We start from the raw sequence: 27,973 nt of genomic DNA, 5'->3' as shown, positions 1-27,973 counted from the left end.
AGAGAAGACTAGATAATCCCGCGGCACGCAGTAAAGCGTGAATTTATTGTCTACTCGGTAAGGTATTTCCGAGGCGTATGAATTTTTGGCGCCAAAATTGTAGTGGTAAATAGATAGTTATATGAGTATCACTTCTAGCCTTGCGTTCGTACTGTGTACATCAAATTTTGTCATAAGCAAAAAGAATGTTCAATTTGACAATTGTTAATTGTTAATGGTCTGTTATACATAATTTTTATATATATGGTATGGCTATATAACTGTAATCGGATTTGGATTATATGTTGTGTCTTATAATTTTTTTATAGCCGTAGTCTTCGGACTAAAACTCCCTTTTATTTAGTTAGATTGAGCATTTTTTGTACATGCACATTTATGTTTTATGAGTGCGGTCCAACACTTGAGTTTTGTATGGCATTGACAAAAGGACGCAGGTTTCCAAATTGGTTTTTCCTGATCGGCCACGAAACAGTATTTTGTGTGTTTTGAATATTGATAATTTGGAAGATGATGGCAAATAGTATTTTGTATACTGTGAAAGTACTTTTATTCGTGGGGTACCAATTTTCGTGGTTTTCGTGGATGACTTTATCCACGAATTTAAGTTTCCAACGAAATAAAACAACCATTGTCCAAATCAAGACATGGAAAGATCCCCGTCGGTAGGTTTGACTACTGATATAATCTTGAGAATATATTGAATAACGCCAAATCTGAGAATACTTTAATAGCAGTCACAGAACTACAACCACATGCAGGGTTATACTCATTTAATCTTTAATAGCCTAAACTGTACAACTTTTGATCTTTTAATCCTCATAAAAAATATTTTTGATCGATGAAAGTCAGATTTCTGGTATTGATATGCTAGTATGATAAAGTATTCATTTCATATCCTCATAGTGCTCGTACATATGGGAAATAATAATTTCATACTGGGCTTGATTTTGATAAGAATTATTTCAAAATTTAAGATACGTTTATATCATTTTTTATGTTACTATTTTCTTTAGGTGACATGTTTATGGCCTAATTTACACCTTTGATGATCACTTTATCATGGGTTCATTAGTGTTATCACTTCAATTTACAGGGGTCAATGCTTACTTTGCAATTTCCACCATTCAAAACATTTGTAACCTTCGTTTCTAAAGGCTTTAATTTTCAATTTAAAATAAATTAAATAAAATCCACGAATTAAAAAACCCACGAACATGTAAATATTGCTCAATCCAATTCTAGATTTATCTTCATCAGGAACGCTCAAAGCCCAACATTTGAAATCCGAAGATGTATAAGTACCGAAACCGTTGACGAGCTATATGTCAAAAATACCTAAAATATATAGACAAATTCATCTAAAAACAACTTTGCCTGAGGGAGTTTAAATCTTAGTTTCTTAATAATTTCTAAATTTAGAAACGGACAATTTTAGTAAAGTTTGTGAAATCATGTCAGTACCGAAATACTGACTACTGAGCTGATGATACCCTCGTGGACTCATAGTTTATCAGCAGAGGTATCTACCCAGTGATTTAAGATATTGAAAACAACACGTTATTAAGTTGTTGCGTCCGAAGCGCTTTTCTGGATTCACCTTCATAAGGAACGCTCAGAGCCAAACATTTGAAATCCAAAGATGTACAAGTATCGAAACCGTTGAAGAGCTATATGTAAAAAATACCTAAAATAAGTAACTAAATTCATATAAAACAACTTTGCAAGTATCGAAACTGTTGAAGAGCTATATGTAAAAAATACCTAAAATAAATAACTAAATTCATATAAAACAACTTTGCAAGTATCGAAACCGTTGAAGAGCTATATGTAAAAAATACCTAAAATAAATAACTAAATTCATATAAAACAACTTTGCCTGAGGGAGTTGAAACCTAAGTAATGTATGACTTAATTATAGTTGATATTCACAATGAGTGTCATATGAGTAGCAGGATATGTATACCTGTCAGGGTACATATGATCACCTGTAGTTATTGGCAGTGTTTGTGTTGGTCAGTATTTAGCTGTTTATATTGTTTGTTTAGATATTTTTGTCATTTCGTCGTTTTTTTCCAATGACATTGTCAGTTCAGTTCGTTTCAAATATTTCAGTTTAAATGTCCCTCTGATATATTTCGCCTTTTTTCATATTCAACTGAGTGTAATATTTAATTTTCGTTTTAGTTATTAAACCAGACTATCTTGACTAGTGCATAATGTCAAAAAGGGGCAACCCATACTAGAGGGACAGTCAAACTCACAAATAAAACATAAACTCTCAATGTCATGGCTAAATAATAAAAAGACGAACAGACAAATAATAACATAAAAGACACAACCTTGAATACTAAAGACTAAATAAAGGCAACAGTAGTATACCGTTGTTCTAATTTCATAAATCGACTGAGAAAAAAAATCCGGGTTACAAATTAAGATTGAGGACAACACATCAAATATAAGAGGAGAACCACGACACAACAGAAACACAACATGAGCAACACGAGCCCCACCAAAATCGGGGGTGATCTCAGGTGCTGCGGAAGGTTGAGCAGATCCTGATCCATATATATCATCCGTCGTGTTACTAATTTTATTACAAAGCAAGTAATTAGTCTTAATTCGGTAGGTCACATTCGTGAAAAGGAAACGAAATTGTAGTTACGACATAAAGAACAAATCCGATATCATCTGTTAAACGGATATTCCATAACGGTCAATCAACTCGTAATGGCGTCCGTAAAATTTACGAAGTGATGATATTCATCACTTGGAAAGGCCACAATTGGAAAACTAACATCATCTCTTTTGTCGTAAAGTTTTGTTTTCAACCGACCCTCATTGTCTATTTAGATGTAAGTCAAGATATGAGGCAAGCTTGATTGTAAAACGGCAAGTCTATAATCAAACGCTCAACACACATCAAACGAAGGGATAACAACTGTCTTATATTGCCTTATTCAATTGTTTCCATTGAGGTTAAAAGAGGGATATTTTTGCTTACCTTTGTAACCATCCTTGTTAAGGTCTCCTACACACTGTATTGCAGAACCAAACCTCCCTGGAACGGACATTATCAGTTCTTGTTCACTCTTCACTAACACATCCTCCTGTAATTAAGATACTAATATTACTTTCAGTTAAATTAGTTCATATAAACATGATTTGAATTAATATATTATACTAGAATTACTTGAATTAATTCAGTAGTATTTAACAATATGTGAAGAGAGGCTAGCTTTCGAGATCAATAAAATTGAGAATGGAAATGGGGAATGTGTCAAAGAGACAACAACCCGACCATAGATCAGACAACACCAGAAGGTCACCAACAAGTCTGTTACAAACGGTATGTTGTTAATTGGTTGTTGAATTGCTAGAGTTTTTTACACTAGCACTTGCAATTTCAATGCTGCATCTTTATAAAAGTTTTAGATATTAAAACATCTTTGTCTCAAGCATCACAGAAGAGACATTAATTAACAAATACGCATCTAGTGCGTTAGATTTCGTTCCGGTTATTTTAGTTGCTTCTATAGTGACAGCAGTTGTAAAGACAAAATTGCTCATCCATTTAAAAAGCGACAGTGGCATTTGTCATAAGTCGATTTAGCGAAGGTAAACTCCTGTTATAAACTTTAACCGAGGGAAATACATAATAGTGATTACCGCTTTGACTCCATTGCCTGACCAAAAGTGTAGTGAAAATTAAGTAATCCATTTGGAGAATGTGGGATCATGAGATGATTGACAGTCATTTGCTCTTTTTCTGTATCACATATGATGATAAGTTTTTTCCATTTGTCCAAGCCACAATTCCGTCCACTTTTTCTCGAAGTACTTGTTCTTGTGTTTCGTAAAACCTGGTCCTTTATTAAGGTATGGAGAGACAGGTATCTTAGTGAATTTGATTTCTTGAAAAGCACTCGATGGCTTTAATGACAAAACATTGGGAAGTGAAATATCTAACGTTTCAGAGCAGTACTGAAAGTAACTAAAAAGCAAATCAAATACAAAAGTATTTTTACAAAGATAAGAAAACTTTCAGAAATCTACAAAGAAAAGACAAACAGACAAACAATAGTAACACTAAAATACAACACGAGCAAAACGAGCCCCAGCAAAAACAAGGGGTGATCTCAGGTGATCCGGAAGGATAAGCTGATCCTGCTCCACATGTGGCACCCGTCGTGTTGCTCATATTATAACATATCCGGTAAATAGTCTAATTCGGTAGGTCACATTCATCAAAGGGAAGAGGATTGTAGTTTCGACGTAGGGAACATATCCGATATATATCAGAAACGGTTATTCAATAACGGTCGACCAACTCGTGATGCCGTCCGTAAAATGTACGAAGAGATGATTTCAACTTCACTATTTGGAACTCTTGATTTAATAGCTTTCTTGTGAACAGCAACCCTTTATTATGATAGGAAATGCAAGCAAGGGAATATCGTATAAATTGGGATATATATACCCCGTATGAAGATGCTGCTAGAATGTTACTACTTAGAAATGGAAAGTTCACAATTGGAAAGCTGAAATCATCTCTTTTTTTTTGGCCGTAAAATATGTTACGCAGTGATGTTATATAAATAGAAAATGTTAATAGAGTGTTAAACGTATGTCTGAAATTACAAAAATACCAAATGCCACATTTATTTTTGCATATCACTCTTCTGAATACCGGTAATGGAGGCAATGACAGAAACATAATGTAATAGTTATCAAAGGTACCAGGATTATAATTTAGTACACCAGACGCGCGTTTCGTCTACATTAGACTCATCAGTGACGCTCATATCGAAATATTTAAATAGCCAAACAAGTACAAAGTTGAAGAGCATTGAGGATCCAAAATTCCAAAAAGTTGTGCCAAATACGGCTAAGGTAATCTATGCCTCGAATAAGGAATCCTTAGTTTTACAAAAAATTCAAAGTTTTGTAAACAGGAAATTTATAAAAATGACCACATTATTGATATTCATGTCAGCACCGAAATGTTGACTACTGGGCTAGTGATACCCTCGAAGACGAAACATCTACCAGCAGTTGCATCGACCCAGTGGTTTAAATAGTTATCAAAGGTACCAGGATTATAGTTTAGTACGCTAGGTGGCCGACATAAAACGCGCTTTACTATTTGTCTGATGAAGTTAATTATTGATGTGACTCGCCTTTGGTTGCAATAGAAATGTTCAGATAATATAGTTAAGTTGTCAGAAATATAAAAAAAAATTGCTACAAGACACGGTGGGAAATCGTGACTAGGCTGACATAGTAGGTACTCATGACCAAGTTGACACAGGCGGGAATTCTGACAATTTTGACACATTGTAAAATCATGAATATTTTGACATATCGGATAGTCCTGACTAGGTTGACACAATAGGAAATTATCCAAATGTTAACACAGGTTGGAATTCTGACTATTTTGACAGAGTGTAAAATCAAGAATATTTTGACATATCGGATAGTCCTGACTAGGTTGACACAATATGGAATTATCCAAATGTTAACACAGGTTGAAATTCTGACTATTTTGACAGAGTGTAAAATCAAGAATATTTTGACATATCGGATAGTCCTGACTAGGTTGACACATTAGGAAATTATCACAATGTTGACACAGGCGGGAATTCTGACAATTTTGACACATTGTAAAATCATGAATATTTTGACATATCGGATAGTCCTGACTAGGTTGACACAATAGGAAATTATCCAAATGTCAACACAGGTTGGAATTCTGACTATTTTGACAGAGTGTAAAATCAAGAATATTTTGACATATCGGATAGTCCTGACTAGTTTGACACAATATGGAATTATCCAAATGTTAACACAGGTTGAAATTCTGACTATTTTGACAGAGTGTAAATCAAGAATATTTTGACATATCGGATAGTCCTGACTAGGTTGACACATTAGGAAATTATCACAATGTTGACACAGGCGGGAACTCTGACTATTTTGACAGTATAAAATCATGAATGTGTTGACATATCGGATAGTCCTGACTAGGTTGACACAATATGGAATTATCACAAAATTGACATAGGCAGGAATTCTGACTATTTTGACACAGTGTAAAATCATGAATATGTTGACATATTGGATAGTTCTGACTAGGTTGACACAATAGGGAATCATGACAATGTTGACACAGGCGGGGATTCTGACTATTTTGACACAGTGTACAATTAATTATAAACATGTTGACATATCGGTTAGACCTATATGTTGTAATTATACAGAAACTGAGTTTTCAACTTGATTATTCTAAAAAAAAATATTTTTAACTCTTCAACGTTTTGAGTCCATATTGATCAATTCCTTTCAAATATTAGGCTTTGAGTGTACCTGATGAAGGTAAACAAAACAGGCCTTCGGACGCATGATTTTTTTGTATAATATTCGACTACAATGTTCGATATATACCAAATTAATTATCTTACGGTATCAGATCCATAATAAACATATACTTCTCCAGAGTCGATACGATTAAAAGGAGCACCTACAATCAGGTCATCTAAACCATCTCCATTTATGTCTTCAAATACAAGAGCAGTCCCAAACCCACTTCCATGCTGCATCAATAAGACATTTCATTATTAGTTCAGGAAATTATATTCTTACGAATTTTAATGAGTTCTACTTATTGACTGGTACTTACTCTGTAAAAATCTGTACTGAAGATAACTTGGGATCTTTCTTGTAATAAAGTTAATATTTATTGAACTGCAATCTTTCAGTAGCTGAGCAATCCATATAGTGTCTACTCGAATATTGAAATGTGTAATACGTGCACAGAAACAAATTGATTCATAATGAAAGGTGACGATTTATTTTTATGTTGTGTACGTATTTATGAGATTTGAATATAAACTAATGTTTCATCTAGTAACTTTTTTACTGACTTTTTCTGTATATTAACAGATCGTTTTGTAGCTCTTATTTTTTGAAAGGCGAATAATGGTATCACTTGTTCTTTGTTATTCGGTATTGCTTACTTGGCATGGTATTGCTATTTGAAACTTCTTAATGTCTCATAAAATCAGTCAAAATTAGTTTAACCAGGCTAACCTTGACAATAGATGAATATAAACGTATTGCTGACTTTAAAAAAAAGTGTTAGTCCTAGAAAAAACATAAAACAGAATTCATTTGTCAAATGATAGTTTGAAGGAGCTAAGAACATACCTTTTTACCTGAAACTTGTTTTTTTACCACCAAACTGTCATCATTCTGCAGACATACTACCAATACCTATTAAGTATAACCTATATTGATTAATATGCGTGTCTTTTTGTCATTTTTGGAGAGTTGTCTGATTGCCAACCATACCACCTCTTTTTATTTCTATATTTCTATTTGAAATAAAATATGGTTATCAGGGATATATGTTGTGGAAATATAAGAGACTATTGAACCAAAATCCCGTCCTTTTACCTCTTCAATATCACATCGAATTTGTATTTTTAATCCATGAGAACACACGACGGGTGCCATCAGTATCTACTTACCCTTCATGTGCTTACTTCTCCGGAGTTCACCGTAAGTTTAAAGGTTCGTGCTGATAATTATTTATTTTGTTTCCTTTTTCTATTCTGTCATGCTATTTTCTTTTCTTTGATTTATGATGTTATTCACCTTGTTATCTTCTCTCTATTTTTCTTATACAATCTATATTTTTACTTTGAGGGGAAGATCATTAACATTACGATAACAATGTGCAAAAAGGACCTATAAAACTTCTGTTGTATTGAAGATCGGTGAGTCCAATACCTTTAAAGGAATTATTTTCTAACAGAATAAAGAGCATCTAATACAAGTACCATCTGTTTTATTGAAGAACGTTGCTTTCACAATCATTCATATACTTTACTTACAGAGCCTATACTACCTTCTGTTGTATTGAAGAACAGTGCTCTTAATACCTTTAAATGTATTATTTGCTAATAGTATGGTGCTTCAACCATCTCAAATACAATTTACTTACAGAGCCTATAGTTCCTTCTGTTCCCTTGAAGTACGGTGCCCCCAATACCACTGCTTTCAAACAGTTATGTTCCAGTGCCAGTTTGCCAGTTGTTATTGAATATCCTGTATGATTTACAGGTTGTTTATTTAAAAGTATTTTGTTTTATAATGCATTTTCTTTAATGTAACAAATAAACTAGCACAACATGTATGAACAAAACTATACAGAATGGCAAATTTACACAAAGGAAGTATTAAATAATAAAACATACAACAATTGAATATATGATGGTGCAACAATAGGTTGAAAATAGGTAATTTATTTGAAAGTATACTGCAACATGCAAAGAAGGTATCTATGTGATTTTTGAGATTAACATATAACACAGTTCGAAAATGGGAAAGTAGACTGATGTGAAAAGTTATACCTCAATTAACATGCAGAACACGTCCTCTGAGATGAAATATAGTTGGTGTCATCATATGCGTTGTCTTAAATGTGTCATAAATAATGGTCTTGACATCATTCCGCATATGCCATAGTTGTGATTATATAAACATATACAAACTTACCCATTAATGTGTTATTCACTATTGCATTCTTAATATCAGAATGTATGCTCACATGTGAGTACCTCTGAAACCTCTGTGTGTTTTCCATATTGAGACGTACAAAACCACCTAAATATAAACAAGGGCGTAAACATTATGAAAAGATGAAGCAGCATTATAATATATTTTTTAGGGATCTTAACATGTAATGTTTTCGAAACATGAGTCTTGGTATGTAACGCTATTTTATATCTTAAAAGGTCAGGATTTTTACATTCTCGTCCACTTTATCATGTGATGGTTTATGACCTTAAATGAAAATGAAATATTATAGACAAAATCTTATTGAAAATCTGTACTTATATTCAAAATCACGAAACACACAATGATCCACTCAAATATAATTTTCCGCAGAGTCCTAGTGTAAACCCCTATGTTCTATTTTTAGCCATGGTGGCCATGTTGGTTTAATGACAACGTCAGCGAATATATCACTTTATGTGAATCGGGCAACCTTGTATGTAGAATATTTCGTCAATCAGAACAGAATATTACTACCACATTACTAAACATTAAATTAGCTTGTGTAACATAAGAACAAACCCTATTTATAGTTTCCTAGTCACTGCTTCAACAAAACCTAGAATCGGCTGTTTTGTTGTTACACCTTGTGTAAAATAAATCAATGTAAATCAGGTCTTACCTTTCCAATGATGGAGTCCGGGTGCACCTATGAGAACAGTCTTCCGTTGTGTGTCCTGTAACTGGAAATAGCAAAGAAAAATGTAACTAATGATGGTTATGTATGCATTAAACATATATACCACTTATGTGAATAGGGAGAAACTTGCTTGTCAAACCTAGAAAATGTATTCTATTTAAGATTACACACGACATTTTGTATGAAATATTAAATCAATTTATATAGAATAACTGTAATTTTATCATCTTATTCTTCAAATATAGTCATGAGTCAGATGTTCAGTGGTTGTCGTCTGTTTATATGGTTCATATGTGTTTCTCGTTTCTCTTTTTTGTATATACATGTATTAGACTGTTAGTTTTCCAGTTTGAATAGTTTTACACTAGTAATTTTTGGGGCCCTTTATAGGTAGCTGTTTGATGTAAGCCAAGGATCCGTGTTAAAGTCCGTACCTTGATATATAATGGTTTACTTTTATAAATTGTTACTTGGATGGAGAGTTGTCTCATTGGCACTCATACCAAATCTTCCTATATCTTTTTTTTTAATGTATACTAATGAAACTGTTTGTCATGATACTAGAATAACGTGGATTTTATTTTCCCCTACACCAATGTTTACTGTAGGGATCATGATAGATGGCTGTATGCGCATTTTCAAAAATTCTCAAGGGTATACATACAGTTCTACTACGTATGACTACAGCAACAATACAGAAATCTACGTACTGATACAGATTGCCGCGAATGATGTCAGATCGTATCCGTAGCTAATTAGGCTTCAAATCCGTGAATGTGTGACCAGGCATAAGCAGTCATAAATTATGTTGGAGATGATTTATTCTTCATAGAAGTAATCATTTGATACGTGATAAAAGAGGGACGAAAGATACCAGAGGGATAGTCAAATTCATAGATTGATTATAACAGACACATAATAGTACAGAAGACACAACATAGAAAACTAAAGAATTAGCCACACGAACCCCAAGAAAAACTAGAGGTGATCTGAGGTGATCATCTGTGAAACGGTTATTCCATAACGGTTAACCAACTCGTGATGGCCTCCGTAAAAATTACGGTGGGATGATTTCTACTTTACCATTTGGAACTCTTGGCTTGGAAGCTTCCTTGTGAGCAGCAATCCTCTATCAAGGAAATCATGATAGAAGATATAAGCCCGATAATATCGTATCAGTTGGGATATATATACTCCGTATGCAGCCGCTGCTGGAATGTTGCTAAATAGAAATGGAAAGTGCACAATTGGGAAGCTGAAATCATCTCTTTTGTCGTAATGTTGTGTTTTCAACCGACCCTCATTGTCAATTTCTACATGTTAGTAAAGATATGAGGCAGTCTTAACTTTATCTGTAGTATCCTTTATCTCTAGTTCAATGGGATATATTCGTTCAACATATATATATATATAGTCAACAAAGTTTGTATTATTTAGTTAGAGAACATCATCTTAATAGCGGAACGCAAATTTAAAGGATATTGCTAACTTCTTATCTTTCTTCATCAGAAGTTCCTGTATGAAGTCAGCCTCATAATAATAAAGACACAAGTTGGCCAGATAGAAATGATCAGGTTCATTCGAAAAACCACGATCCTAGTCGGACACTATACCTACCGTGCATATGTTATTGTAATCAAAACAATATTTTTTATATGAAAATAAAACGTCGTTTACCTCCTTCGGTGATAATGAAAAACCTGCTTGTGCATTACTGTTCCCACTTTCATTAGTGAACAAACTAAAGATTGTACTTTGATCAAGTCCAAGAGATTTGTCTACGTTAAAGCAACGACCAACGGAATCACTCACATTCCCTTTCATCATTTTCCATAGAGGTGCACAAATCTGTATAAAACAAGTACTAGTATATAAAAGTATTATTCTGATTCCAATAAAAATCAAAATGAATTCCATATCTTGATATTGTTATATAGTATTATCGCTATTTTGTGCATTTTTTTTTTATCTTTTTTTGTGATAATTTTCATATCATGCTTCTCGCTTGAGATGGAAAAATTATCGCTAGAAACTAAGGACACGTGGCGTTGCTAACGAAATTGACATGAAATTGACAACGTCGTCATAGGTAAAATAGCGATAAACAGATTATCATTGGTCATCTCAACTTGATTGGTTTTCTCACTTTCGCTGTACCAGCTCAAGCGAGAAAATCAATCTCGTTGAGATGATCAACGATAATCTATAAATATCAATATATGTTTACAATTACACATCAAAAACCAGTAAACATCATCTTTTAAAAAAGCGGTCATCTAACACGGTTAATAGACCCCAACGGTCATTAAACATCGTCTTTTAAAAAACGGTCTTCTTACACCTTCAAAGTAAGCAACAAAGTGTATTATATGTGTACATAGTTATAACCTACTTCTACAGTAAGCAACAAAGTGTATTATATGTGTACACAGTTATAACTTACTTCTACAGCAAGCAACAACGTGTAGTATATGTGTACACAGATATAACTTACTTCTACAGGAAGCAACAAAGTGTATTATATGTGTACACAGTTATAACTTACGTCTACACTGAGCAACAAAGTGTTTATATGTGTACACAGTTATGACTGACTTCTACAGTAAGCAATACACTGTATTATATGTGTACACAGTTATGACTTACTTCTACAGTAAGCAATAAATGTCATAGTTATTCGCTCCTATCTTTGAGTTAATGTCCATATTTTAAACAACCTGTACTGAAAGCAAATAGTGTCAGAGATATTAGATCCCGGAGATAGATTTCTATAATTGTGATGTTAAATTTCCATTGTTTAATTGCTGTATAACAGATTTTTTAACAACCCTCTCTTATATTGACATCTCATGATATTCTCTGGGATTCTTGGTTCCATTTTTGTCGTTTGTGTTAGATTGCTAAGGTATTTTAATGAGCGCCATTCCGTATTTTGTTCCACTGTAATTTGTGCCTTTGTAATAACTGTTGTTAAGTCTGCACATATTTGTATCAGTGTTAGTGTTGTACAATTTTTTAATTTGTGCTTATAAATATGATTTTGAGTTCAGTATGACGTCCAATTTCATTGAACTAATACACATTCTTGTTCAAGGTGAGGAAATTGATAAAAGAGATCAACAAGCAGAGGAACAAAGTTCGTTCCAATACCAATATTCATTTGTTTGTACGTCTTTAAGTGTGGTTAATTTTATGCATAATAGTATCAAAGATTGGGTAGTGTATTTAGGAGATAACTGTACTGTATTAAAAGCTAGGCTTTCGTAAAACGTAAATTTATACTGTCACAAATTTTGTTCGCCTAGCGACGCGATCGGAGCTAGGTAAACGGATGTCTGTGACAGTAAAATAAACTCATCATAGATACCAGGACTAAATTTTGTATATACGCCAGACGCGCGTTTCGTCTACAAAAGACTCATCAGTGACGCTCGAAACCAAAAAAGTTAAAAAGGCCAAATAAAGTACGAAGTTGAAGAGCATTGAGGACCAAAATTCCTAAACGTTAGGTTTTACGAAGGCCAAGCTTAAAATACGATACAGTTATCTTCATTCTAGTGTCAGATATCCAAAACAAATTGTATTCAATAAACTGTCAGCATTAAATGCCATCAACAAAGAAGTGCGAAATTGTTCCATCGCCTTTTGTATCTAAACAATATGACATCATATATATATTCTCCGGATGACAAATATAAACACTAGATGTTTCTATAATTTGCTTACGCATCGCAAGGGGTATAGTATTTACAACATGATAGCTTTCTCAGTTACGGACTAGTAGAACGTAATATATAACCCTTCAAAACATTTGTCAACGTTTGATGAATTACATTAGAATATTTTTTAGTATAAAAACAACAACTATAGATAGTAAGTAAAGTGACGCTCACAACAATACTGTCATTGAATACAGGCATAGATAGTAAGTAAAGTGAAACTTACAACAATACTGTCATTGAATACAGTCATAGATAGTAAGTAAAGTGACGCTTACAACAATACTGTCATTGAATACAGTCATAGATAGTAAGTAAAGTGAAACTTACAACAATACTGTCATTGAATACAGTCATAGATAGTAAGTAAAGTGAAACTTACAACAATACTGTCATTGAATACAGCCATAGATGCTCCTAATAACTGATGATCTTCCCCACGATGTGTGATATTTCTATCTTCTATATTAAGGAAGAGTTTATACAATATCTATACATAAGCAATTGACTAATATACGTATAGATACGAACAACAAATACATATATATATATATATATATACATAAGTACGTCTGAGTCAGTGACAACCCTACAACAGATGTATCCATCGGATCGCCATCAATGATGGTGATACATGGCTGTGTACATAATGTATATACAACTCGTCTAAACATCAACCCAACAATGTTAGATCTGTAAATTTGCTTTCGCAAATTTTTGGTTCTTCCCTCACAGGGATTCGAACCCATGCTACTGTGATATCGTGACACCAAATCGCCTGCACTGCAGCCGTCCCGCTAGACCACACGGACACCTGGGCTCTCAAAAAAAGAGCTTTCGGTGGGCATGTGTTACCTTTCCACGTCAGTTTTAATCTAGCGGCGTACTACAGTACATGATATATAAGGCATGAAGATGTTATTGTTACAGATCAGCTAAATTATCTATAGTAAAGGATCCTACAAATTAATGTAAGATACAGTCACAGAAAATAATTATATTCATAAGTACGTCTGAGTCTGCACTGCAGGCGATTTGGTGTCACGATATCACAGAAGCATGGGTTCGAATCCCTGCGAGGGAAGAACCAAAAATTTGCGAAAGCAAATTTACAGATCTAACATTGTTGGGTTGATGTTTAGACGAGTTGTATATATATATATATATATATATATACTCATTAAAAGTACAAGGTATTAATGAAAGTAAATATATTAAAATGTTGTTCGCGTTGTTTCCAATTATCAATTTTTCTTCTTTTTGAAAAGAAATGCGTTTATAACAGGTTTTTAAAAGGACTCATATTTCATCTTCTATAACAGAAATAATGCAACATCAATTGCAATTAGTTATTATAATTTACTTTAGATAAGTTATTTTGTGTAAAGTGGAAATAGTGTAAGGAAAATACACATAAACTTTAGTTTTCGATGAATAAGAATGCATTTAGATGTCATAAACATGTTTAACCCCGCTGCATTTTTGCGCCTGTCACAAGTCAGGAGCCTCTGCCCTTTGTTAAACTTGTATTATTTTTTATTTTAGTTTCTTGTGTACAATTTGGAGTTTAGTATTGCATTCATTATCACTGAACTGGTATATATATTTGTTTAGGGGCCAGCTGAAGGACGCCTGCGGGTGCGAGAATTTCTCGCTGCATTGAAGACATGTTAGTGACCTTCTGTTGTTGTCTGTTCTATGGTGGGGTTGTTGTCTCTTTGACACATTCCCCATTTACAGTCTCAATTTTATTATCACGTCTCATTTTAATGAAAATATTGACCGACATGTTTTTACTTTTTTGCATCATATTTGGGTTTTTTTAGAAAAATAAACGAATATAAGAGAAAAAATATTAAAAGTGATTTGAATTGTTAAAATCAAGCTACCACGTTTTTTTTCCCTAAAAATATTTGAAATAAGACACCGAATTTTGCAATAAATAATAACGTCATTTTATTTTTCAGAGCATGTTCGAAGAAAATTAAAAAAATACAATTGCAAAAAACACTGGTTTCGATTTCGGGATGAAAAAAAATAACCCAAATAAATACAAAAATCACGATTCCTTTATTATTATATTTAAAGTTAGTTTTATCTGCATATGTTGATGTTAAAATACCAACCTAAGGGTACATTATGTCTATTTCACAACTTGACTTTCATCTTGTAATTGCCTCCGAGAGTTGAGGGATGCACGTTATGACAACATCGATTTATATTTACCTATTACGACATTGCAATTTGTTTGAAACATCTTCCCAAAATCAGAATTGAATTGAAAGACAAACACAATATATAACAATTGAATCTAAACTGCATACTGTTTTTCCTGTTTAGATACAAGGCATAAAATTGAGAAAGGAAATGGTGAATGTGTCATAGCGACAACAACCCGACCGGCAACATATTCATTTCAAGTTTAATTTGACTCACTTGTTATCTCTAAAAGACATAAATTACCTATAGTCCTGATCATTAATGGTGAACATTTTTCCTGTGTGGTAAGATCCACCTTACATTTGTATACGTTCCCTGGAGTTTTTTTCTCATTGCTGTGTGTAAATGTATCCTTCGGTGCTCCAACTAATACCCTACAGATATTTATAAATGTATTGCATGAAACAAGTAAGCTCCAACTTATTCACAGACAATATTTACAAAGTTACATCATGAAACATGATAAACACAAACTAATTTTAATGGTGAATGTTTTATATAATACTTTTATGAATGTTTGCACTCTTCAAATGTTTCAAATTTATATGAATGGCCTTTGTACTTCTTAGTTGTAATCATAATTATTATTACAAATAAGCTATAAAAAAAAGTACGGGAATTTCGATTGTTTTTACCAAACGCATCCAAGGTTTGTTTCGTACAGTGAAATACGCAATTGATATACTAGTATTAATTATAATTATAAAGAATATTTATTCAAACACAGTGAACCTATAAAATGTTATAAAGTGATTAGAATTGTCAATTTACCATTTATTTTTTTCTTCAACCGTTGTTCATATGTCTTTTTTTTTCGGCGAAGGTTTCTTTAAACAGTGACCCGTAGGAATTTAAAATCATATGTGTCATATCACTGTTGCTCGTATTATAAAAACTGGAAACAAGACGTGATGAATTTGATGCATCCGATGTGCTTTTCTAAAATGTACCTTCATCAGCAACGCTCAAAGTAAAATGTAACTGTTTATTTGTACATTCTACCTTTGATCTTACTGCCTTATATTTTAAAGACCAAGGACAACACTTATTATAAAAAAAAATAGGCAATGCCGTCATGTATAAGTGCAGTGGCATCGCGTGATCAAGTCTACCCGGATCAATTTATTAATGAAATGCAAGCGACATCCCTCATACAACCAAACGATTTTACTAACGTTTTGTACGCATAAAATCAGTTTTATTTACTATTCAATTCTACTTCATATTATCAACAACAAAAAACTACAGTTATGGCAATTTGCCGATAAAAACAATAGTGGTACTTTGTTGTTTGATACTTGCTCCATCAGCTCGAATATAAACTCGGTGGCTTGTTTAATATTCAGCCTAATAAAGTCAGTATCGAAAACATAATTGCCCAACACCCTATATAGATTTGCTAAAGACTTTTTCTATTCTTTCGAAATAAGTCTTGTATTCACCAGTTTCCATCCTGAATATTTTACATCACCTCCGAATTATAAATAAAGTTGACCTTATTCTCACAATATTTATGATTTGACGTCTACATAATAAATAGCATTTGCAAGTCTAAACTTATTCTTACTCGTTTCTGTTTTTGTAATAGTGGCATATTTCGTGGTCCTTTATAGCTTGCTGTTCGGTGTGAGCCCTGGCTCAGAGGTAAAGACCGTTTTAATGGTTTACTTCTCCAAAGTTTGGCTTGTATGGAGAGGCTATGACAACAGAATAACCAAGGTATTTTGCACTTTCTGAGATTTTTCTACATCGAACTTGTCAGATGACCTAAGACCTATTCTAATTCTTAATTTTGAAGGTAAAAACAAGGTAAGCGCGCCGGATGAAATAAATTTATGTAACATGCTGATTTCGCTTTTAACCAATTTCCATGATTATTATTATAAATGACACTATAACCAAATTATCGCCAGTCTCTTTAAACTCTTATAATAACCAGTTTTAAACCTCTTTTTAATGCGGTATACGACTTGAACAAATACCTCACCTCAATTCTAGTTTTTAGCTGCCACTAGCTGCGACATGAGCCGAATCTTTGCAAAAATAGTCTTATTTTGATACGTATTACTTTCGATACTGACTATTATATATTTCAAAGTTTAACCACAGTAATCGCGTATCTTGTCGATGGTTTTTTTTTAATATTAAACATTTTTTTATTAATAATCACCTGTTATATCAACTCTCAGTTGCCAAGTCGTTGTTAATCAATTTTCATACACTACAAAAGTCAAAAAGTATGAAAAGACAAGTTTTTGTCTGATTTTGCATGAATTTTTACTCGACATTCTTGATTTGTCTCAATTTTTTTTTTAAATTTTTAACTTAGTATGATTTTGTCTGATAAATTTCTTGATTTTTCTTGACAAGTGTCTTGACAGTATGAACATTGTCTTAAAATTTGTCGACACTTCCTGTATCCTCTGATAAGAGTCTGGATTAGTCTCGACCAATTCTTGATCTCAATCTGTCTTGACATATTCTTGACATTCTTTACAATATATTCCAACAGATGACATTACACAAATTTTTCTTCTGTTAAATGAATGATTTCTATACATATCATCATTATTTGCTATTCATATAAACCACATTTTGGTACAATAATTATTTACCATATTAACATTGAATATTAAGAAAGTTGAATGAAATATGTCTACAGTATGATTGGTTTTAATAATTTAATTCATAAGATTTAGGAATCAAAATTTGTAATTATTTAAAAACCCCCATTTAAATTATTTTATACTTTAGATTTCATAGCCAAATTTGCATTTGTAAAAATATTTATACACCCAAATGTTAAGTTATTTTACATACCCGAACAGTATTCAAATGTCAAGAATTTGTCAAGAAATTTTAAGACCATATTCAGAATGTCGAGAATATGTCGAGTAAATTTCATACAAATTTAATATAAATGAGACTTTGTCAAAAAAAATTAAGACCCATGTCATACTTTTGGAGAATGTCGAGTAAACTTTCATGCAAATTAAGACAAAAACTTGTCTTTTCAGACTTTAAAACTTTTGTAGTGATACCTACTGTACTTCATGACTTCATTTAAACAAAAAATCACATGCCTAGGCCCATTTGATATTCACCAGTTGTCATACCTACTATTTAAGATGACAACATTTCACCAAAGTAAACGCCTGTCTAGTTTTATTTAATATTCACCAGTTGCCATAACTACTATTTTATATGACTATATTTCACCAAAGTAATTGGCTGTCTTGTTTGATTTCATATTCCATAGTTTCCATACCTTCTATTTTGCATGAATATATTTCACCAAAATAATTGCCTGTCTAGCTTAATTTTATATTCATCAGTTTCCATAACTACTATTTTACTTGACAAAAAATAGTCAAAGTAATCGTCTGTCTTGTTTGATTTTATATCCACTAGTTTCCATACCTACTATTTGACATGTTACATGACTACATTTAAAAAAACAATCGCATTTTTAGTCATATGCTTATACTCACGACAAGTACACACCCTGACTATAAACGTACCTACACAATAACCAAACAATATGCCAGTCTGTTTTAGTTTTTTTTATATTATTACGAGTTTGAGTTCTGACTATTATACAAAACTACACAATTACCAAAAATATGTCAGTCGCTTTTAGATTTTATTCTCACCAATATCTATACTGAATATTACACATGACAACATTTAACCAAAATGACCGCCTGTCTAGAATAAGTTTTATATCTACAAGTTTTTATACTGACTATAATGCATGACAATACAAGTACTTATATATTTCCCACCATCTCATCGGTGTTTTTTTTCTTACAAGTTTCCATATTTATCGAACCTTTCTTTTAACTGGAGATATGTTTCATTTATAATATGTACATTGTATGTTTTTTAGTAGCACATATATTTTTCATTTCAGTAATTATATTTTTACATGGTAATATTCCTTTTTCATCTTTTGAATACGTTTTCAAATTTTTAACTTATATTTGATAATTTGTAATAGCAATCTTATTTTAGACTTTTTTTTTGCTATTTGTTTTACCAACTTTATTCAGTATAATTTTTTTTTTTTTTTTTTTTTTTTTATTCATTGATATATATATATATTCCACTTTTTTGTAAAAATTTCCACATTATTCATCCTAGAAAAGTTTTAACACTTAAATATTTATTTTGTGGGTTCATGTTGTATATTTTTATCACTGTCTGTGTGTATATTTCGTTTAACATGTGATGTAAAGCGCTTTGAGTAATATTGTTTTAGATTTAGCGCTATAGAAAAATTGTAATAATAATAATATTAATAATAATATTGGCTTTTATACATGACTATATGATAACCACAGGCTTTCACAGTCTCGTATAGTTCAACAGTTTGCAGACGGATATTGTTTGCCTTACTACGCAAGAACCAAAGAATATCCAAATGTGTTCTTATTCCTAACCCGTTTCAATATTGCCTATTATCAGTTTTCATATCGAACAGTTTTCATGACTACTTTTAACCAGATTAATTGCCAATCAAGTTAAATTTTTATACTTATCAGTTTTTATACTGAAAATCATTGATGAAACTATAACCTGTTTCTATACTTACTATACCTGACTACATAATAACCAGAGTATTCATCAGTCTATTATAATTCTAATTCTTACCAGTTTCCATACTGACCATACCTTACTACACAATAACCAGAGTATTCATCAGTCTATTATAATTCTAATTCTTACTAGTGTCTATCCTGACTAAACCTGGCTACACAATAATCAGAGTATTCATCAGTCTATTATAATTCCTATTCTTACCAGTGTCTATACTGACTATACCTGGCTACACAATAACCAGAGTATTCATCAGTCTATTATAATTCTTATTCTTATCAGTGTCTATACTGACTATACCTGACTACACAATAATCAGAGAATTCATCCGTCTATTATAATTATAATTCTTACCAGTTTCCATACTGACTATACCTGGCTACACAATAACCAGAGTATTCATCAGTTTATCATAATTTTAATTCTCACCAGTTTCTATACTGACTATACCTGACTACATAATAACCAGAGTATTCACCAGTCTATTATAATTCTAATTCTTACCAGTGCCTTTACTGACTATACCTGACTACACAATAACCAGAGTATTCATCAGTCTATTATAATTCTAATTCTTACCAGTTTCCATACTGACCATACCTTACTACACAATAACCAGAGTATTCATCAGTCTATTATAATTCTTATTCTTACTAGTGTCTATCCTGACTAAACCTGGCTACACAATAATCAGAGTATTCATCAGTCTATTATAATTCCTATTCTTACCAGTGTCTATACTGACTATACCTGGCTACACAATAACCAGAGTATTCATCAGTCTATTATAATTCTTATTCTTATCAGTGTCTATACTGACTATACCTGACTACACAATAATCAGAGAATTCATCCGTCTATTATAATTATAATTCTTACCAGTTTCCATACTGACTATACCTGGCTACACAATAACAAGAGTATTCATCAGTTTATCATAATTTTAATTCTCACCAGTTTCTATACTGACTATACCTGACTACATAATAACCAGAGAATTCATCAGTCTATTATAATTCTAATTCTTACCAGTGTCTATACTGACTATACCTGACTACACGATAACCAGAGTATTCATCAGTCTATTATAATTCTTATTCTTACCAGTTTCCATACTGACTATACCTGACTACATAATAACCAGAGAATTCATCAGTCTATTATAATTCTAATTCTTACTAGTGTCTATCCTGACTATACCTGACTACACGATAACCAGAGTATTCATCAGTCTATTATAATTCTTATTCTTACCAGTGTCTTTACTGACTATACCTGACTACACAATAACCAGAGTATTCATCAGTTTATCATAATTTTAATTCTCACCAGTTTCTATACTGACTATACCTGACTACATAATAACCAGAGAATTCATCAGTCTATTATAATTCTAATTCTTACCAGTGTCTATACTGACTATACCTGACTACACGATAACCAGAGAATTCATCAGTCTATTATAATTCTAATTCTTACCAGTGTCTATACTGACTATACCTGACTACACAATAACCAGAGTATTCATCAGTCTATTATAATTCTTATTCTTACCAGTGTCTTTACTGACTATACCTGACTACACAATAACCAGAGTATTCATCAGTATATTTTAATTCTAATTCTGGTCCGAGACCACAATTGTCGTCCCTTGATTTTCGTTGTTCACAAATATAGTCCCTAGTGTTGACAGTGGGTTACTTGCCATTAATTTTTATACCCCTTCCAAATTTATTTCTCCATGTTTAATGCCTCATATTGCAAGTAGGGGGGTGAAATTACACTGTAAAAAAATTTGGGTCCAGAATTTTAAAGAAAAGTAGTGATTTGGTCCAGGTGAAAAAGGTTGAAAAATAGCACTTCGGAAGCTGTCAAAAGTTTTCAAGACGCCCTAAAGATGAAATTGTCAATATTTTGAGTTAGAGGCGATGAAGTTTTCTATAATTTTGATATAATTTGTCCCAAAAGTAGTACAACACACTGTAAAAGTTTCTTTGAGAAAGCGCAGGTGGGATTTTTTTTATTTTCATTTATGTTCTAAAAGAAATGCACTAGAAATAATTGTGGTCTCGGACCTAAGAGGTGAAATCTGTAAATATAGAATCTGTACTTTGGCAACTTCTTTAAATGATTTGATGGTGTCAATCTGTCAAATAGCATGAAACTAAAGGATTTAAACTTTTATTTTATAGAATTTCTGCAAAATTGACCAATTTTGGCATTTTATGGTCAAAATAGGCATTTATAGCTTTTTCAATATTGATGCATAAATGGCATCCTGACTTTCTATCTGACAGGTTTTCATGTGTCAATATTTGTGTTTCTATGCCTTTATCTAGTTCTTTTACTTATTTATGAACTCTGAATCTACAGAAATGAAGATTATCTCAGACAATATGTGCAAAATGTGTTGTATAAAAGACCGTTGTCTAACGCCCTGTTTGGATGAAGTCAAAAGTGGGGAGCTTGGTACATAAAATTTGAAGTCCATAATAAAGACCTCACTTAATTTGTATCAAAAACACTTTACAATGTCTATTGTACCTGTTCCATTTCACATAATATCTTTCTTTTCTTCTGTAGGATAGCAAGTGGTTTAAATATAAGCCTGTTGAGAATAAATTGCATGCAAGTTTTTCCCTAAAAAGGCAAAATTTTTTGTATCAGACCATACTGTTTGTAAGAAAAGTTAATTGCAAGAGTCTTTTTGTGCTCAGATTTGTTGAATCATGTCACATGAGTATAGAAATGATAAAAAAAACACAAAATTTTATTTCTTATAGGGCCACACCAATTTGATTCCTTGTTCGACGGACCCGCCCGCACCTATTTTTTCAAAACAGAATTTTTTTATTTTTTTTATATTCCCGCTTCCCACATCCGGAAATGTAATCATGTCCATTTCCCGCACCGTTTTTTTTTTTGTAAACATTATAAAATGATATTAACATTTGTTTTTAAAATCACAGTCTAACCTGTATATAACGATTTTAAACATAAAAGCACCCCATCACACTTTGTAAATATCTGTGAGAATATTTGTCAAACCTACTTATCCAAAGCGGAAGTGCTCCGATGAAGGATTTGTATCTCCGATATAAATCTATATCAGCGGAAATACCGGAGTAGAGAACAAAGAATTGGTTACTTCCCCCTTACTTATATTCCCTATCAAAACATGTTCGTTGTTAGAATAAAGTACAAAGAACTTCTGAAGGATTTGCCTTCAACTGCAATTATATTGTATGCTGGCGAAACAAAACTATCCACAGCCTCTTCATGTGTATGCACCTGTCCTGATTGATTGAAGGGCCTGTCGTTCAGCAGTTATCGTTTGGTAATGTTGTTCATTGGTATTTTCCCGTTTAGATATACATGATATATAAATTAGATCGTTGGTTTTCCTGTTCGAATTGTGTACGCTAATAATGTTGGGTCCTTTATAGCCTGCTGTTTGGTCTGTATCAAAGCCCTGTGTAAAAGGCCGTACTTTGACCTGTGTTTGTTATTTATATCAGGTTGAGAACAACCCTCCCTCAGACAACGTACATGGACAAGGGGTCATTTTACTGATGTAGAAAAGAAAATAGAAATGCCAAGGATTTGTATAGTTCTTCTATACAAAACCTTTGAAAACTTAGAATTTTGTACTCAAAAAGAGGAGTTACATCATATTTTAAACAACTTTTTCTAAAAGAGGGGTCCACTTATTTTGAATAATATTAAACTGTTAAAGTAAATGTGTTAACATGGTTAAAGTCCAGGAATATTACAAATTCTTGGACATGTTTTGACCATTTAATACCAGATAGATATATAGTTCTTTCAGACAATATGAGCCCTTTTGTACAAACAAATATATTATAACTTATATTGATCCCTCATAAAACATGTAAAAGGGATATTTATAACATTAAGGGGTTGTCCCCAAACTGATTATGACTTGGATGCAGAATTGTCTCATTGTCAGTCACACATACATGTCATACATAGACCAGATTTAATTATTTCTTGGTGAACAGGGAAAAAATACTTCAGAAATTAAAGAAATGTCAAAGTACAAGTGATAAATCAAGCTTTAATATTGTCAAAACCTACTATTTTATGTTTACAAAAAAAAAATTATAATCGCTCGCCTCTACTTTTCAAGCTTCGCCTCAAAAATTAGCAAATTAAATATTTTTTTATTTAAATTTTCAAATCGCTCGCTCGCCTCAAATTTTGAAGTCCAAAAATCCGTAGAACAAGAAATCAAATTGGTGTGACCTAGCCTCAATATGCATTTTTTAATGTAAATATGTGGCACGGCCTAAATTGACCCTAATTTTTTTCCAGTCTTACTTGGCCTAAGACCCTTTTAAACTAATATGATATGTTATTTGTAACTTTTCTTTCCATTTAAAGTACTTTCAATACATATGTAAGGATTATTTATAACCAAAAAGCTTCACAAATTTAAAATTGCTGGAAAATATTACATCTTCATGTAAGGCCCCCCTTCATTGAAAAAACTCAATTTTTAGGCACAGGCTCATATAAATTTGACTTTTGAATAATCATACCAAGTCTGATCAATCAAATTAGTACTCTATTGCTTTTAGTACATCATAAGTTATATATTAAGGCATTTAAAAAGTATTTGTTTTGCAATATTTTAATTTTTAAAGCCCCAAATGTTGATAGTTGAAATGTTTCCATTTTAACGTCAAAATGTTACACGCAAAGATGAGTATAGAACTTAACTTATTGTCTATAATATACATCCTATTGTCATGAAACTTTATAAGTAGTGTTATAATTTATTACGCTTTGGTCATACCAAGTTTTTTTAAGATTTGTCAACTCTTTCTATCCTATTAGGTCCGAGACCACAATTGTCGTCCCTTGATTTTCGTTGTTCACAAATATAGTCCTTAGTGTTGACAGTGGGTTACTTGCCATTAATTTTTATACCCCTTCCAAATTTATTTCTCCATGTTTAATGCCTCATATTGCAAGTAGGGGGTGAAATTACACTGTAAAAAAATTTGGGTCCAGAATTTTAAAGGAAAGTAGTGATTTGGTCCAGGTGAAAAAGGTGGAAAAATAGCACTTCGGAAGCTGTCAAAAGATTTTAAGACGCCCTAAAGATAAAATTGTCCATAATTTGAGTTAGAGGCGATGAAGTTTTCTATAATTTTGATATAATTTGTCCCAAAAGTAGTACAACACATTGTAAAAGTTTCTTTGAGAAAGCGCAGGTGGGATTTTTTTTATTTTCATTTATGTTCTAAAAGAAATGCACTACGAAATAATTGTGGTCTCGGACCTTCTTACCAGTGTCTATACTGACTATACCCGATTACACGATAACCAGAGTATTCATCAGTCTATTATAATTCTTATTCTTACCAGTTTCTATACAGAATTTACCTGACTACGCAATTAGCACAGTATTAATCTGTTATTAAAATTCTAATTTTTATCAGTGTTCATACTGACTATACCTGGCTACACAATAATTAGAGTATTTATCCGTCTATTATTATCATATTTCTTACCAGTTTCTATACTTACTATACCATATGGTTACACCAAATCAACAATATTAATCAGTTTATTATAATTCTTACCAATTGCCGTCTTGATTATTGAACATCACTACAGAATAACCAAAGTATTTGCCAGACTCTTCTTTCAATGTCACTACATTATCCGTATCAATGTTGAAACTTTGCACACTATAAAACATATAACATAACCCAAAAATCAGATAAAATGTCGTCGTTGCCATTTAAGCAAATGTAAACATTTCCATTCTCAATTTTATTGAAAAGAGGATTGGTAAAATTGCAAGCGGAACTAGGAAAAGGAAATTTAAAAAAAAAACACTTCAATACAATATGTGTCATTTCCTCATATTCTAAAATTGTTTATGGGCACAAAACAGGAAGTTCCGAAAATAGCCTATGATACAGCTAGGAAACTAAAATGGACACATACTCAAAACGTTTATCCCTCTCAAATAATAAGTATTCATTTCCTCTAATTATATTGTAATATTTGTGAACGTATTTATACATCCCAGGATTTCAGTTGTTTCAGTTGAAGCTTCGGTAGTAAATGTAGAGTCAGGGACATTAATACTGTTAATTTTTGTTAACTTAAAATGACTGAGTTGATACTCCTGCTTGTAGATAGTTAACCCCAAAGACTTCACCAGTTCATTTGTCAGTGAATCAGATAATATAAACTCTAAAATTAACAGCTGATAAATCAAGAAATAACATGATACAAGTTCAATATACTGCAAGCAAACATGACTTAGGGATAGGGGTAGGGTTAGAACTAGCCTATACTTTAAGTTTAGGCTAGTGTTTGTGATGAAGATTAGTCCGAAAAACAATTTTGACAATCGACATTCAAAGAGTATTAGTAGCATTAGGGTGCGCATTGTAATTGCAAATATATGAGAAGCTTCTTTTATATTCCTACGTATTGGGATGGGAATCATGGGTGTCGCATCATATTTTGCAGTAAACTATAATTTTGGAAACGGTATCATTTTGAATTCGTCCTACTGTACAGCATAATTCAAAATACAGCAGTACCGTATTTGCTCGTATTTTGTCTAATATATAGTATTCGATATAGTTATTATATAGTCCGTTTCTTTTATGTTTAGTCCAGCAGCTAAGTCCAATATTTTGGGACAATTGATCACTTTATGGTAAAAGCATGAAACTTTGCCCAGTGTTAGTTATGATGATAGTTGGCGTTAATGTTATTGCAGTTCAGTGTTTCTGCTGATACGTTGTTTTCCTTTTATAGTTGCGATTTTCCCTTAGTTTAAGTTGGTAACCCGGATCTACCTTTTATAGTTGCGATTTTCCTTTAGTTTAAGTTGGTAACCCGGATCTACCTTTTATAGTTGCGATTTTCCCTTAGTTTTAGTTGGTAACCCGGATCTATTTACCTTTATCAAATTATGACTTTTGAAAAGCAGTATACTACTGTTACCTTTCTTTATGCAGCTAATGTTAGTTCATTCATACTGTTGTTTCTTGTACAAGTTTCACACCTAAAGTTTCTGAATTTTTTACTTTTTTTCTAAACTACAGTGCATGATATAGCTATACTTCATTTGTTCTATACTTGCATACAGAAAAGTAGAACAATATAGCGATACTTCATTAATTAGTATTTTTTGCCTTAAATAGAAGATTTTACAGCGATACTTGATCAAATTGTATTCTTCCTTGAAAAGAACATGGTATGGCGATACTTGATCAAATTGTATTCTTCCCTGAAAAGAACATGTTACGGCCATACTTGATCAAATTGTATTCTTACCCAAATAAAATTGTTATGACGATTCGTCATCAAATTGTATTCTTCCCTTAATAGAATATGTTATACCGAGACTTCATTATTTCCCCACGAACCTTGATAAAGTACTAGAAATTCTTCAGCTATACTACATTAATCCGTATTCTTCATTTTCTTCATAATGTAGTTAATAATATTATGAGATTTAATTATTTTGTATTTTTATTCATATATATATATATATAAGAAGATGTGGTTTGAGTGCCAATGAGACAGCTCTCCACCCAAGTCACAATTTGTAAAAGTAAACTTTTATAGGTCATAGTACGGTCTCCAACAAAGAGCCTTGGCTCACACCGAACAATGCTAAAATAAATGACTTTATAACTGTTAGTCATACATAGTTATGCTTTAATTCACCAAAAGCTATATAACGTTAGCATTAATAACATAATATTCATGTATATGACTATTATACAGTTTAATGAGTTCAAAATGCATATAAAGTTAATAAGTTAAGTTACTTAACTTACTTACTTCCTTAGTCCTTGTTATGCCTTTTGGCACATAGGGCAAGGACAAGTTGCCGCCACTCCTCTCTGTTTTCTGCTTTTTTCTCAATAGTTCCCCAGGTGTAACCTCTCTCTTTCATCTTTTTTTCTAATGTTCTACGCCATGTTGTTTTTGGTCGTCCTCTCTTCCTTTTTCCCTCTGGTGTCCATCTTAATGCAACTTTGGTCATATCTCCTTGTGGTTTTCTTATGACATGACCAAGCCATCTTCATCTTTTCTGTAGCAGAGTGGTTTCGATATCTTGGCTGTTTGTTTTCTTATTAAGATCTTCATTAGTTATTTTGTTTGGCCAGTATAT

At 32.3% G+C, this 27,973-nt stretch overlaps 1 protein-coding gene across 3 annotated transcripts in view; it reads right to left on the bottom strand.

Annotated features, from left to right (window-relative positions):
• Window positions 1–25,618, bottom strand: part of LOC143065524 (integrin alpha-4-like) — a 69,364-nt gene extending 43,746 nt beyond the window's left edge. For 2 of the 3 annotated variants that reach the window (XM_076239149.1, XM_076239152.1), the window contains exons 1-10: window positions 25,407–25,618; window positions 15,439–15,569; window positions 13,358–13,437; window positions 10,934–11,104; window positions 9,239–9,299; window positions 8,557–8,664; window positions 8,003–8,106; window positions 7,204–7,269; window positions 6,459–6,590; window positions 3,002–3,107 (exon numbers count right to left, since the gene is read on the bottom strand). In XM_076239149.1, coding sequence (XP_076095264.1) covers window positions 3,002–3,107; window positions 6,459–6,590; window positions 7,204–7,269; window positions 8,003–8,106; window positions 8,557–8,664; window positions 9,239–9,299; window positions 10,934–11,104; window positions 13,358–13,437; window positions 15,439–15,569; window positions 25,407–25,567 — 1,120 coding nt within the window. In that variant the 5' untranslated portion in view covers window positions 25,568–25,618. Of the gene's footprint in view, window positions 1–3,001; window positions 3,108–6,458; window positions 6,591–7,203; window positions 7,270–8,002; window positions 8,107–8,556; window positions 8,665–9,238; window positions 9,300–10,933; window positions 11,105–13,149; window positions 13,166–13,357; window positions 13,438–15,438; window positions 15,570–25,406 lie in introns of those variants that run through there. The other variant, XM_076239151.1, reaches the window with a different exon arrangement.
• Window positions 25,619–27,973: the final 2,355 nt, after the last annotated feature.

The sequence above is a fragment of the Mytilus galloprovincialis genome, chromosome 2 (assembly GCF_965363235.1).
Source record: "Mytilus galloprovincialis chromosome 2, xbMytGall1.hap1.1, whole genome shotgun sequence".
In the NCBI taxonomy this organism is placed as follows: domain Eukaryota; kingdom Metazoa; phylum Mollusca; class Bivalvia; order Mytilida; family Mytilidae; genus Mytilus; species Mytilus galloprovincialis.
The sequence above is the reverse complement of the archived record's forward strand: the minus strand, read 5'-3'. Positions and strand labels throughout refer to the sequence as shown.